We start from the raw sequence: 15,189 nt of genomic DNA, 5'->3' as shown, positions 1-15,189 counted from the left end.
TCACAGTTGCCTCCTACTGAACTACTTGCCTCTTTTTTCCTGAGTGGACTGGGGGGACTTCATCTGTCATATCAGAGTTCCACCCTTTACCACATTTCCCCACAATAGATAAAAATCCCTACAGTATTACCATCTTGTCAGTGTCTCTCTTCGGTGCCATAAACACTCCCGCACAACACTGCCATTGAAAATAGACAATTCTCTCATTCATGCCACTGAAGAGAATCACTCTGGCTCATTCATAGCCTACTCTGTTAATGAATGCAATTGTTTCTTTCCAGAAAGAAACAGACAAAGAACCAGCAGGTAATACTATCAGTGATGTCAAACTGATCAGTGGTTCAGCACTGACCCATGAACCAGGAGATAACAGTTTGATTCCCGGTCAGGGCACATGCCTGGGTTACAGGCTTGATCCCCGGTGTGGGGCATGTGGAAGGCAGCCAGATCGATGATTCTCTCTCATCATTGATGTTTCTCCCTCTCCCTTCCTCTCTCTGAAATAAATAAAAACATTAAAAAATAGTATCAGACAAAGGTTAAATAGTTATTACATTTATGTTCAAAAAGTTAAGCAGAGACATGGAAGATATAAAAAGACCCAAAATGGAACTTCTAAGCATAATAACTACAATATCTGAGATGAAAAATACACTGGGTAGAATTCATGGCAGATTAGATATTGTGAAAGAAAAGATGGGTTAACAAGGACACAGCAAAAAATAAAAATAAATAAATAAAACACACAGAAAAAATATGAAAATACACTAGTGAGCTGTAGAACAACTTGAAGTAGTCTAAGGTACAGGCAACTGGAGCACATAACTATGGGAAGGATAAAAAGAATATATGAAGAAATAATGGCCGAAATTTTTCCAAACTTAATGAAAACCATAAAACCACAGACCCTGGACATCAGATGAATCCCAAGCAAAAGAAACATGAAGAAAACTACGCCACAGTCAATTATAAGTAAATTGCTCAAAACCAATAATAAACAGAAAATCCTAAAGGCTGCCATAGGAGAAAGGCGTCACATACAGAGGAACAAAGACAAGGATGAGAAACAACATGAACAAAAAGGTGATGGAGCAAGAAATAGAGAAAGGGGAATAAACAGCCTAGAATGCTATAACCAGCAAAAACACCTTTCAAAATGAAGGTGAAAATAAAGACATATTTACACATACAAAAGCTGAAAGAATTTATCAGCAACCCACACTACAATAATTGTTAAAGCATACCCTCCTGGCAGAAGGACAATGACACCAGATGGAAATAAGAAACACTGGCCGAAACTGGTTTGGCTCAGTGGATAGAGCATCGGCCTGCGGACTGAAGGGTCCCGGGTTCGATTCCGGTCAAGGGCATGTACCTTGGTTGCGGGCACATCCCCAGTGGGAGGTGTGCAGGAGGCAGCTGATCGATGTTTCTCTCTCATCGATGTTTCTAACTCTCTATCCCTCTCCCTTCCTCTCTGTAAAATATCAATAAAATATATTTTTTTAAAAAGAAACACTGGACTGCAGAATACTGGAAATGGTATATAAATATCAACAATATATTATTCTTATAGGAGTTATTCCTTATTATTTAAGTGTCTTTAAAAGATAACTGTTTAAAGTAATAACAATGGATTGTGGTGTTTATACCCTGTGAAAGTAAAACGCATAGAAAAAATAAAAAAGGTTTAGAGGGGAGAAATGGAAGTATACTATTGTAACATCCTTAGACTAAATCTGAAGTGGTATAATGTCACTTCAAGGTAGACTGTGATAAGTTAAAGATGTATACTATAAATCTTGAACAACTAAAATAACAAAACAATGAATTATTGTTAATATGTTACAAGGAAATAAAATAGAATTTAAAAATACTTGAGTCCATCCGGTGTGGCTCAGTTGGTTGAGCATCGTCCCATGCACCAGGAGGTCACTGGTTCGATTTCCGGTCAGGGCACATACCTGGGTTGTGGGCTAGATCCCCAGTAGGGGTGTGCAGGAGGCAGCCAATTGATGTTATACTCCCACATTGATGTTTCTCTCTCTCCCTCTCCCGTCCTCTCTCTGAAATCAATTAAAAATTTTTTTAAATACTTGAGTAATTAAAAAGAAGGTAGAAAAGTAGCAAAAAGGAAACAAAAACAAATGGGACAATTTGAAAACAAATATCAAGATCACAAATTCAAAATAACCTTATCAATAATCACATCAAAAGTAAGTGGACAAAACATCCCAATAAAAGACAGAGATTATCACATTACATTTTGTTTAAAAAAGCAAAACACAATTACATGCTGCCTATAAGAAAGTCAGTTTAAATATAAAGACATAAATGGGTCAAAAGTAAAAATATGCCCAGCAATTCCACTTGTAGGCATATACTCAAGAGAAACAAAAGCATTATGTCCAAAGAAAAAGAAAGAAAATATATGGGCACACAAAAATTTGTACACAAATATTTGTAGAAGCATTATTCATAATAACCAAAAAGTGAAAATAAACCAAATTTCCATCAACTAAAGGGATAAATAAAATATAGTATATTCATTCAGTGGAAGAGTATCTCTATATATAAAAAGCTAATATGCAAAGTGACCCCTCGGGAGTTCAACCGAGAGACTGGCAGTTTGATTGCTTGCTATGACGTGCGCTGACCACCAGGGGGAGGAGCAAAATGAAGGAAGGCCCCAGCCAGCAGCCTGAAGGCCCCGATCAGCCCTGATCGCTGGCCAGGCCGAGGGACCCTACCCATGCACAAATTTCGTTCACCGGGCCTCTAGTTCAGCTATAAAATAAAATGAAGTAATGATGCATGCTACAACATAAATAAACCTTGACAATAGTATGCTAAGTGACAGAAGCCAGTCACAAAGGACCACATATTACATAAAATGGCCAAAACAGCAACTCCATAGAAACAGAAAGTAGACTGTTATGGTTAATACGCCACAAGGAAATGTTAGAATTCCAACCAAACTATGGTTGTCTAGGTCTGGATATGTTGGGAGAAAATAAGATATGACTACTAAGGGATACAGTGTTTCTTGTGGGGATGATGAAAAATGTTCTAAAATTGACTGTGGTGGAAAACTGATAGAAAATAGTGATGGAAGATGATTTATTTGACTTTGGATGGTGGACACAGAGTGCAATATACAGATCTTGTAACATAGAAATCCATACCTGAAATCTATATGACTCTCAATCGATGTCACCCCAATAAATTTAATTTTCTTAAAAAAGAACTACTGGAAAATCATTAAGAATATAGAATATTCAAACTAGAACAGCTAAAACAATTTTGAAAAAGAATTAAGTTGGCCTCAAGTTTAAAAGCCACAATACAGCTTCAGTGAGCAAGATGGTGTGGTATTAGCAAAAGGCTAGATACAGAGATAAATGAAAAATCATACAAAGTCCAGAAATATATCCACACAAATATCTGCAACTGATTTTGGACAAAGTTGCAAAAGTAATTTAATGAAGGAAAGGTAATCTTTTCAACAAAAATGTTGGGAAAATTAAACACCCATGCATTAAAAAATAAACCTAAACCTCATACCTTTTACAAAAACTAACTCAAAATACACTGAGTGGCCAGATTATGATGATCTCTGAACCCATAATAATCTGGCCATTCAGTGTATATCCTATATAATAAAAGGCTAATATGCAAATTGTCCCCTCGACCAGGAGTTCGACCAGCAGGTGGGCCAGCCAACCACCCATGTCCCCTACCCCTACCTGGGGCTAAGCAATGAGTTTTTAGACATGACACCAAAAGCACAATCAATAAAAAGGAAAAGTTAATAAATTGAATTGCATTAACATTTAAAACTCTTGCTCTGCAAAAGACGCTGTTATGATAATGAAAACACAAGCTACAAAATGGGAGAGAATATTTGCAAATTACACATCTAACAAAGGAATTGCATCCAAAATATATAAAGAACTCTCAGTGCAAAGAAAAACAATACAATTAGAAAATGGGCAAGAGTCTTGAACAGTCACTTGAAAAAGGATATTTGAATGGCAAATAAGCACATAAAAACATGTTCAACATTAGGGAAACGCAAATGAAAACCACAATGAGATACCACTACACATCTATTAGAATGAATAAAATAAAAAATGCTAACAATAGTAAGTGCTGGAGGGAATATGGAGCAACTGGCATTCTTACACATCGCTAGGTAGAATGTACAGCCACTCCAGAACCCAACAATCCTATTCCTGGCTATTTACCATAGAAAAATGAAAATTTATGTTCACATAAAAACACATACACTGCCCTGACCGGTTTGGCTCAGTAGATAGAGCGTCAGCCTGCAGACTGAAGGGTCCCAGGTTCGATTCCAGTCAAGGGCATGTGCCTTGGTTGCGGGCACATCCCCAGTGGGGGGGGGGGTGCAGGAGGCAGCTGATCGATGTTTCTTTCTCATCGATGTTTCTAACTCTCTGTCCCTCTCCCTTCCTCTCTGTAAAAAATCAATAAAATATATTTTTTAAAAAAACCCATACACTAATATTTATAGTAGCTGTATTCATAATCACACACAAAATTGGAAACAACCCAGTTGTCCTTCAACTGGCAAATGAATAAACAACCTGCTATGTCCATAAAATGGAATCTGACTCAGCAATAAAAATGAGCTAACTATAGATGACATGCAACAACATGGGTGAATCTCAAAGGCATTATGCTGAGTGAAAAAAACTAATCCCAAAAGATTAGATACTGAAAGCTTCCCTTTGTACAACATATTTGAAAAGACAAAACTATAATGATGGAGAATAGATCAGTGGTTGTCAGAGTGAGACTGTAGCATGAGAGTTTTAGGATGACGGAACTAGTGTTCGTTTCGATTGTGGTGGCGGTTGCTCCTATCTACACAAATGTTACAATCCATATAACTGTGCATCAAAAGTCAATTTTACTTGTGGTGATTTAAAAATAAAATCAAGAAATCTAAAAAAGCAGTCATTTTAAAAATAAAAGTGTGTGATGACACAAAATAAAAGAGTGTGCCCTCAGGAACACAAAAAGCTAACAGTCCGCTGACACCACGTGTAATCTGCAGGAAAGAGTTAACACAATAGGCCTGATGCTGCTATCTCTAGGAGGACCTGCTTGCATCATGGCTCCTTGCAATAGCTTCTGGGAACTTGACCTATAAAATATTCCGTATGCTCCTAAATGAGAGGGTTGTTTTGTGTGCCTGGAATGCTGAATTATGCCATACCAGCCTGGCTAAATTAATTGTTTCTGCAATGGTGAACACCTGCTTTCTTTCTGGGAGTCAGAAATTTCAGTAAGCTAAGTCCCAATAAAAAAAAAAAAGTCTGAGTCTTAAGCAAGCTTCCCTAGGCAGAAACACTTTGCATGTGTTTAATTGTTGGAGGAAGAAGCTTGCTCTGTGAAACCCCACCCTAATCCCCTAAGGGAGAACTTTAGAAACCTACATCTATCAGCCGCGGGCAAACCCATTTGGCTGTTCTATCCGGCCCGCGGAGCCAAAAGAGCGGAGGGTTCTCTTGCTCTCCCCTCCACTCCTTTACTTTGAATTTATATTAGTTCACACAAACACTCCATCCATGCTTTTGTTCCGGCCCTCCGGTCCAGTTTAAGAACCCATTGTGGCCCTCGAGTCAAAAAGTTTGCCCACCCCTGATAGATTCTAGACTCTTCCACATTCCACCTCTTACATCTTTTTCTCTTGCTAACCCTGTTGCGTATCCTATCACTGTAATAAATCGTAACTGCAGCTACAAATGTCTCTGAATCCCATGAGTCTTTCTAGCAAATCACTAAATGTGTGGACGATTGTCAGATGCCCCCAACAGTTAGCAAATATAAGTGGTACTTTAAATTTCAACCCTTTCCTAAAACCCTTTCTCTAGAACTGTACTGCCTATTCTTCAGCCTCCTTTAGAATCCCAAGCAATGCCATATCCACTATAGTCATAAACTTCTGCCTCAGATCCTTGAAACAGCCTCGTATGTCACAACAAGTTCCAAGTGGAAGTCAGAGCCCGGTGTAAGTAAAAGTCACAATTAGGTTCAGTAGCAAATAACAACGACACATTTCTCTCTCACATATAAGGAGTCCAGAAGTAATCAGGGACCCCAGCTCCATTTATAGGGTGTCTCCAAAAATATATATACACACTTCGAATAATTATAAAGGCAGTGTTTTTTTTAATATATTTTTATTGATTTCAGATAGGAAGGGAGAGAGAGATAGAAACATCAATGAGAGAAAATCATAGATCGGCTGCCTCCTGCACAACCCCTATTGGAGACTGAGCCCACAACCTGGGCGTGTGCCCTTGACTGGAATCAAACCCAGGACCCTTCAGTTTGCAGGCCGATGCTCTACCCACTGAGCCAAACTGGCTAGGGCCACAATGGTTAGAGCACTCTTCTTGGCTTGTAGATGACTCCCTTCTTGCTGTTATCCTCACGTGGGAGAGCGAGGGGGAGCTCTGGTTTCTTCCTTGTCTTATAAAGGCACTAATCTCGCCATGGAGACCCACCTTCATGACCCCATCTAACCTCCCCAAAGCCCCACCTACAAGTATTATCACATTGGAGATTAGGGCTTCAACGTGGGAATGGGGGGCGGGCATAACTCAGTCCATAACAAACACTTATCTACCTTTTTGTTTCCCTCAACAAAGTCTTTCTGAAGAAACCATGGTAATTGTCTTGTTGATTGTCCCATGTCTTGGATATTTCTTTTTGCATGGTATCTTATAATTTGTTTCTTTGTCCCCTATATTTCTTATAAACTGGGAGATATGCCTAAAACCTCCAAAGAAACGTTTGGAGATGAACACTACATGGGTAAAGCTGTATGTTTCCTATTACATCACATAAGGAGGCTCATAATACCAGAGAGTTTCACTCAGCTTTAAGACTGTGACTACTGCACCTCTCCACAGTAAAGGTACCTTCTTTCCTTTGTGGTAGTCAAGTAAATGTGGGGTGATACTCATCACCATGCAACTACGCATGTTCCCCAACGTCTCACCTACAACTTTTTTTAAAATACTGTATATTTTTCATTGATTTCAGAGAGGAAGGGAGAGGGAGAGAGAGAGATAGAAACACCAATGATGAGAAAGAATTACTAATAGGTTACATGCCCCCTATGGGGATAAAGTCCAGAACCTGGGCATGTGCCCTTGACCGGAATTAAACCCAAGACCCTTCAGTCTGCAAGCTGTTGCTCTATCCACTGAGCCAAACCGGCTAGGACTCACCTACAACTCTTGAATTCGTTGAACATCCTTATCTAAAGCAGTTATCATTGGGGGTTGTGAAATGGTGATTTTCTAATTACATCATTCTAAAAAGGTTAACTTCTGAAAGTTCTAAGAAACACTTTCAGGGGAAAACGTCATTTTTCTCATTTTAAACTTTTAAGTAACTAATGCTACCTAACCACATAACTATAATCTATTTCTAATTCATTTTTTGCTACATAGAAGCCATTTGCTTTCTTTTAAAACAACGTTCAATTGCAAAAGTAATGTGTCATTATTACAGGAATTTCAGGCCACTCAGAAGAATATAAAGGGAAAAGTAACATTTCCCTCCCTCTCTCCAACAACTGGTCCCACTGCCAAAAGATAACCACTGCTAAGTTTGTATCTTTCTAGAGAAGCACACATGTCATATATAAATGTCTAGACATTGTATGTATACATACATATATATCCTACATAATAAAAGGCTAATATGCAAATTGTCCCCTCGGGAGTTTGACCGCTCACTATGATGTGTGCTGACCACCAGGGGATGGCACGGAATGAAGGAAGGCCCTGGACGGCAGCCGGCAGCCAGGGGAAGGAAGGCCCCAATCGGCCCTGATCACCGGCCAAGCCTAGGGACCCTACCCATGCACGAATTTCGTGCACCGGGCCTCTAGTATTACAGAAAAGAATAAATGAGATAATACTACACATGCTGTTCTGTGCCTTGTTTTTTCCACAACAGTATATGTGGACAGCTGCCTTAATTTAACCAGTGCCTTCTTGATGAGGTATTGCAACAAACGCTTGTTTCTACTGCAACAAATACTGCAGTGCAAGTAACATAACATACTAATTAATGCCAGGATTTCTGAAGGATAAAGTCTAAGAATTGAGTCTGCTGGATAAAAGAGTAAGGTACCTATACTGTACATTTTTTTCTAGTTATTAACAAATAGCCCACCAAAAAATTACAGGTCTCCTCATCCCCCTAACTGTATCTGAATGCATTGTCGAATTATAGCAGGCCTCTATGGAACCAACCCCAAATAGCAATGCTGACCAAAGAATCACAAAGTCTAAAGTGAGAGTAAAAACTAATATTTACCAGTGTTTAAGTATCAGAAACTGTACCTGACCTTTAGAGTACCTCTTTCATGCAATGATCCTGTAAGGCAGGGGTCCTCAAACTTTTTAAACAGGGGGCCAGTTCACTGTCCCTCAGACCGTTGGAGGGCCGGACTATAGTTTAAAAAAAAAAACTATGAACAAATTCCTATGCTCACTGTGGGCCCGGGACGAGTCAGCTGCTAAGCAGGACAGGCAGCGGCACCCGGTGGGCCGGATCAATGTCCTTGGTGGGCCGCATTTGGCCCGCGGGCCGTAGTTTGAGGACGCCTGCGTAAGGTGAGTGGCATTGTCTCCATTTTTTTAATGACTTTATTTGAACCAAACTGATGATGTGCAGGGAAGCAAGATGTCCTTGTCTCCATTTTTGATAAGAGGAGACGAAGGCTCAGAGAGCTTACTCCATGTTATACACAGCTTTATAAGTAACCAGGCCAGCATTTGAACCCATGCAATCTGGTACCAACGTGAGACCACACAGAGCTGCCCCAAACTAGGGCCAAAAGTAATGAGTTCTTTAAAAAAACGAGTGCTCCTGATTAACCAGGAAGAAGGTGGTACCAAAATGTTTGCTCACAGAGTCATACGTTAATTTCACGCTACTGCAGAAAGTCTTATTTCTCCCATTCAGACTCTGCCTATGAACCCACTCTCAGGCTGTGCTTAGCAATCCAGCTCCAACAAAGCAACAATGAGGCTACGGGCCACAGAACCTGGAGGGGCTGACCCACGTGGACTTGGAAAGTTGATAGGCGGGGAGCAGGGGGGAAACAAGAAGCAGGTGGTAGGCTAGCGTGGCCAAGTTAGATATTTTGGAGCCGTATCAGTTGTCACAAAAACATTATGGGGGAAGTGGAACTACTGTACACATGAGAGAGAACCACAATTAACTGACACAGTCTGTTTATACCAGCTTTCCCTGCCTTGAACACTTGCTATTTCTGCTGCACAGACATGCTGTGCCCAGTAACTTTAGGATGGCACTTAATCACTACAGAGCCAGACAGCTGGGAGCTCCCTGCCCTGACAAAACAGGTTAGACTGGTGGCCTTGCCTGCTGCCATGCAGCTCCCACGGCAAGGTCTGGAGCGCTGCTTTCAACTTCCCTGGAGTCTGGTCTGTGGTCACCTTTCCTTGTAGCTGTCTGGGGCTTTTGTCAGGGAGGGGTGTTATAACTCTCCCTTGGTGGACGGGGAAGTTCTTTCCATTTCAAGGGTAAGCATTCACAGGGTATCTGTCTCTTATTGTCCTTAGGCCCTTTGCACCAAAGCAAGTGTTGTTATTGGATCTATTTGTGCACACCACTCCTAATGTAATATCAGCTATTCATTGGTAATAATGGGATAAAAAGAAGGAGAGAGGGAGGGGAAGAATCTCCCCCTTCCCCCATATTGTCTCAATTCTAGGAACAGGGCTCCAGAAGCTCCATGGATACAGACAATTGAAAGGTCACAGAAAACTGACAACATAATGTGACGTAAATAGGGAGAAGTGGGTATCAAACTGGATGATCTGAGGAGCATCTTAAAATACCATCACAAATGCCACAGAATGAAGGCATGGACACACTTCCATAGTTTAAAAATCAAATAGCACAAAAAGGTAGAGAGTGATGTCTCCCTCCCCACCCCTATGTCACGGACACCTAGTTCCTACCCACTCTCCCACTCACCAAGGAAACCAATGTGACTTACTCTATTGCATGTCCTTCCACAGATATTTTATGACTATACTGGCAAATATATATTATCACAATTCATTTTAATACATTACTACATATATAAAAGCCTTCCCTCTCAGATTAAAGTACCACTTAAATGTTTTTAAGTCGCAGATATCAGATTTTTTATTTTTTTTATTTCAGAGAGAGGAAGGAAGAGGGAGAGAGATATATAAATATCAATGATGAGAGAGAATCATCAATCAGCTGCCTCCTGCACGCCCCTACCGGGGATCGAGCGTGCAACCAGGGCATGTGCCCTCAACTGGGAATTGAACTGTGATCTCCTGGTTCATAGGTCAATGCTCAACAACTGAGAAACACCAGCCGGGCAGAAATTAGATTTTTTTTTTTATTTCAAAATGAAGAGTTTTGAAATTCACAGTTGAACTCTTTCACTCATAAAAATTTGCCCACATTCAAAAGTTAAATTGTTTACCTCCAGAAATGAAGTTGGTCACCAGCATGCAACAACAGTTTCCTTGGGTTGTTTTGTCCTTTATTACTCAGAGGCACTAGGACAATTACTCACTTCCTCTATTGATCTCGACAAATGCAACCTGATTTCTTAATATTAAAAAAGAGAAGTCCTGAAAATCTGTACTGCATCTACTTAAGTGTTCAAAGATTTTCATACTGAATTTTTTATCCGATTCACAACAGTCTCAGTACTTAATGAATAATTAGCTAATCAAATGACATTAGAATTCAGACTGGGGAAGCGTCTTGAAACAGAGTAAATATCCCTAAAAGAGATAAATGTTTTCTCACAATTATAAGCAACCACATCAAAATATTAGTATTTGGTATAACCCAGGACATCATACGTTGACGAACTAAATTTCTTAATGCATTTCAAAGCAACACTAAAACCCAAAGACGTAGTACAAAAATTACACGGCATGCTATGAGATGATGTGGCCTTTTCTGAACAATCATCAATTAAAGCAGATTTTGGTAACACAAAATGAAACAACACGGCTCCAATGACTAAAAGCTTGTGATGAGTTTAAAAAGTACATATCAGCAAAGGAAAATTCCACTGCTGTTTCTAAGCCTTAAGATAAAGGTGACTGAGCTCCTAAGAACACGGAGTACTCCTCAGAAAATGTATTTTTAAATCCCCATTTCTTTTCTATGCACTTGAGTATGTACTTATGAACCTGTCAAAGCTACCTTCTAAAAGTATTTCACACTGTACTTGAATGAATTGGATATAGGGGTTATAAAATAAAAATATTTTCAAGGCTACATAATATAAAGGCAATCTTCATTTGCATTACAGCTCAGAGTCCATCGCCAGAAATGACAACGTTCTTGAACACCACACTCTGCTCTCTGCTCAGGAAACCCCCTAGCTTAACTGCAGCCTTGGCTTCAAACATTTGTCACCAACTGACACAAACCACAGAGCTCAAGAACGGCCAGGCATCCAGGCCAAAGATTATACCTGTAATTTGCAACAGCCAAACTCAGTTTGGGACCTGGTCCTGTTTCAATTCAAGATCCCTGGAGGCCAATGCCCCCTGAAAAGTCCAGGGCTCCCGACAGCACTTCCTAACCTTGGTGGCCAAGAGCCTGGGCTATCAACAACCAATCCAGAACCATGAGGAAGCCAGGCCCAGGGCCAAGGGTGATTTCCACATTAAAGATTAAGGTGCCTGCTTTCCATTCTCTCCTGAATGGATATGGAGTGGAGAGATCGCTCCGGTATAAGCGATAAAGTAAAATGCTGCCTATTGGGAACAGTTGTGAAGTGGGCTCATCCATTTCACATGAGGACGCCAACATGGGCTTTAACTCTGCTGAATTAAATTCAAAATGAGAATACTTGGTTCCAGTTTGGAGTCATGGAGGGGGCGCAGTCAGGGGGCAGAGTGGGGGGAGGGGAGGAGGATTCCGATTGTGGCCAAATGACACCTATGTAATGACAGAAGGTTTGTACTGGCCTCTGTGCATGTGACACACCATGTGCCATTAAATCCAGAAAAGGATGGCGGCACCAGCCCACCACCCTTCCCAACAAAAGAGGGCTAACGCCCGAATGAAAACCACTACTTTTCCTCCTCATACATTCACAAACGTTTCTTCAAAATCGTGCCCATGTTCCAATGTGAGGAAAACAAAAGCTCCCCTCCGCCTGGAGAGGGCAAGGAACTGGGTCTAACTTCCCACCTGGCCACAAGGGTGACAGGTCGACCATGGACGTGGCATCCACCAGGCCCCACCAGCCCATACCAAGCCAAGCCCTCAGCCCTTGTCCCCACCCTCACTGTGGCCTGACTCCTAGGGGGACGCGGTCCCTGGCGAAGTCACCCACTCCTGCCAGGTCACACACCCCCCGCTGAGCTGAACTGGGGCGGGGGGGGGGTCTGGGTCGCGGTGGGGGGGGCCGGGGCAAGCCAGAACCGGGGGAACAGAACCAGGCCACCTCTGTGCCTTCCCTTTTCCTGGTTCCCCATGAAGAGACGTCGAAATGGGGTGGGACTCTTTTTAACGGTAACAGAGACCCAGCAAATGCAGACAGTTGACCTTGGGAACCAACACCGTCTCAGCGGGAAAAGAAACGAAACACGTTGAGAGTGAAGGCGAGCACAGTGAAGCACGAGGGAGGGGTCGCGCGGCGGCCGGGCCGTCCCAGGGGGGTCGGGGTGGTGGGCTCGGGTGGGGGGGGTGCTCACCATAGATCATGGCCAGCCCGGTCTCGTGCAGGAAGCGCACCCGGCGGTGCTTAAAGAGCCAGATGGTGAGGATGGTGAGCGTGAGCAGCAGGATGAAGGTGAGCAGGCTCACGCTGTCTTGCCTGTGGCTCTCCTCCGCCTCTTTCTCCGTGGCCAGCTCCTCCATGGCGCTGCTGTCCTCGGCCGCCGCCCCAGAGGAGGAGGCCGCGGCCGCGACACGCAGCCCCCGACCCAGCAGCAGCGGCGGCGGCAGCAGCAGCAGCAGCAGCAGCCGCGGTGGCAGCGCCAGGGCTGCCCGCCCCAAAGCGGGGCGCGCCGCGTCACCCCCGGGCTCCATGGTCCCCCAGCTGCCCGCGCCTCCCGCGCGCGCGGACCAGCAGCCCGCGCCGTCGGTGGGTTGACTTGGCGCCGCCGCCGACCTGCCTGCCGGAGTGGCGGTGGCCGCCGCAGCTCCTCCTCCTGCGGGCGCCCGGTCGGGGGAGGGGAGCGCGCAGTGCGCAGGATCCCCAAGCACCGCCCCCCGCCCGCGCACCTGTTCGGCCCCCAGCCGCGCCGGGCCCAGCGTGGGCCGGGCCGCTGGAGCAGGGTTGGCCGTGGTCCTCCGACCCACTAGCCAGCCCGCCAGCCCACCAGCCCCTGGCCTCTCTGCGCCCCTCCCCCCCGGTCCTGGCGTTACCTGGCCAGGCCGTCTGGGTTCCCGGAGTCCCAGAACCTGCCAGGCTTCATTCAAACCTCTGCTCTAGTCTGCCACAAAATAAGGACCCACAAGGGGTTGGGATGTGGGGAGAGCGTTGAAATGCATCCTTTACCACGTGGGAAGTAGACCGACTTCTTAATTCTGGGAAAGGGGTTGAAGGAACTGAACATCTACCATTCCAGGTAGATGAGCAGCGGGGTGAGGGGGGGCTGGGGATTAGCCCGGTGGTCCTTTTACCTTGACCTTTTGGTAGCCCAGGAAATCTTTGGAGGGTTCTTAGGACCAGGCCCACCTCTGGAAAAAAAAAATTATAAAGTGTCTGAAACATAAAACCTCTTGGAAGAAATTCTCAAGAGCTAGAATTTTCAATTCATCTTGTTCTTCTGCTCAAGGAAGAAAAGAGACCAAATTGTGAAATCACTGAATTCCCAGTGCCTAGCACTGAATTCATAAAGTGTTTATTGAAACGCATACCAACTGCCCAGATTTCTCTCGCAGAGGCGTTTGCACTTTTAAGAGGATTCGTTGAAGAAAGCAATGCTTAGCTAAAGGAAGTCATAATAGGGTAGGCATGGCATTAGGTAGGAAAGGTATTTAGGCTATGGTAGCCTTCCTGGTTCCTCTCTAAGTGAACACTCTGGCAAGCCTGCTTAGGACCTTCTTTAAGAGAACCACTTTATATAGACTTTAGCTAGAGTCTCTCCTATTCCTCTAGACCAGTGGTCGGCAAACCCATTAGTCAACAGAGCCAAATATCAACAGTACAACGATTGAAATTTCTTTTTGAGAGCCAAATTTTTTAAACTTAAACTTCTTCTAACGCCACTTCTTCAAAATAGACTCGCCCAGGCCATGGTATTTTGTGGAAGAGCCACATTCAAGGGGCCAAAGAGCCACATGTGGCTCTCAAGCCGCAGTTTGCCGACCACGGCTCTAGACCAGTGGTTCTCAACCTTTCTAATGCCGCAACCCTTTAATACAGTTCCTCATGTTGTGGAGACCCCCAACCATAAAATTATTTTCGTTGCTACTTCATCACTGTAATTTTGCTACTGTTATGAATCATAATGTAAATATCTGTGTTTTCCGATGGTCTTAGGCGACCCTGCTAGTGGTTCTCAACCTGTGGGAACTCAACCGTGCAAAAAATCATATACCTTGAAGTTCCATGCAGGTTCCTAATGAAATAGCAAACACTAAAAATCTGGATGGTGACAGAGAAAGTTATACAATAATGGGAAAACTTGATCTAATTTCTGGAGACTCATTAAAATCCGTGTTTGCTGAAAACTGGCCATGTTGATCATCACACTTAATATCACACCCACTTGGGTCTCCAAAAGTTAAAAACAGAACTTCTCTCTATATAGCTCACACTGAGAACAACTCAGGAGCTACCTCAAGAGTACAAAATTCTTAGTGCGTGTAATGTTATGCCCAGATTTCGTGATCCCCAAATACCACCAGGGAGCCGAGTCCGATGCAAAAGCAAAGAGCCTTTAATCGAGCTAGCTCGAGCTCAGTCCCACACACACACCAGCGCAGTGGCGAGGTGGAGAGAGAGAGAACCCCAGTCCCCAAATGAGCTGATTTATAGGGGGCCTGGGAGAGGTAGGAGGGGTGAGGTAGTGTGGCCTCCGCTGATTGGTCGGGGTCAGGTTGCACATGGGGGCAGGGCACGGCTTACTTTCCCCTTGCATTTCT

The 15,189-nt window shown here is 43.4% G+C and overlaps 1 protein-coding gene across 2 annotated transcripts in view; it reads right to left on the bottom strand.

Moving 5' to 3' along the window:
• Positions 1–13,241, bottom strand: part of SLC9A7 (solute carrier family 9 member A7) — a 121,463-nt gene extending 108,222 nt beyond the window's left edge. For both annotated transcript variants that reach the window (XM_080653302.1, XM_080653301.1), the window contains exon 1: positions 12,789–13,241. In XM_080653302.1, coding sequence (XP_080509428.1) covers positions 12,789–13,125 — 337 coding nt within the window. In that variant the 5' untranslated portion in view covers positions 13,126–13,241. The remainder of the gene's footprint in view (positions 1–12,788) is intronic.
• Positions 13,242–15,189: the final 1,948 nt, after the last annotated feature.

Source organism: Plecotus auritus (genome assembly GCF_963455305.1).
Source record: "Plecotus auritus genome assembly, chromosome: X".
In the NCBI taxonomy this organism is placed as follows: domain Eukaryota; kingdom Metazoa; phylum Chordata; class Mammalia; order Chiroptera; family Vespertilionidae; genus Plecotus; species Plecotus auritus.
This window is presented reverse-complemented; position numbering and strand designations above follow the sequence as displayed.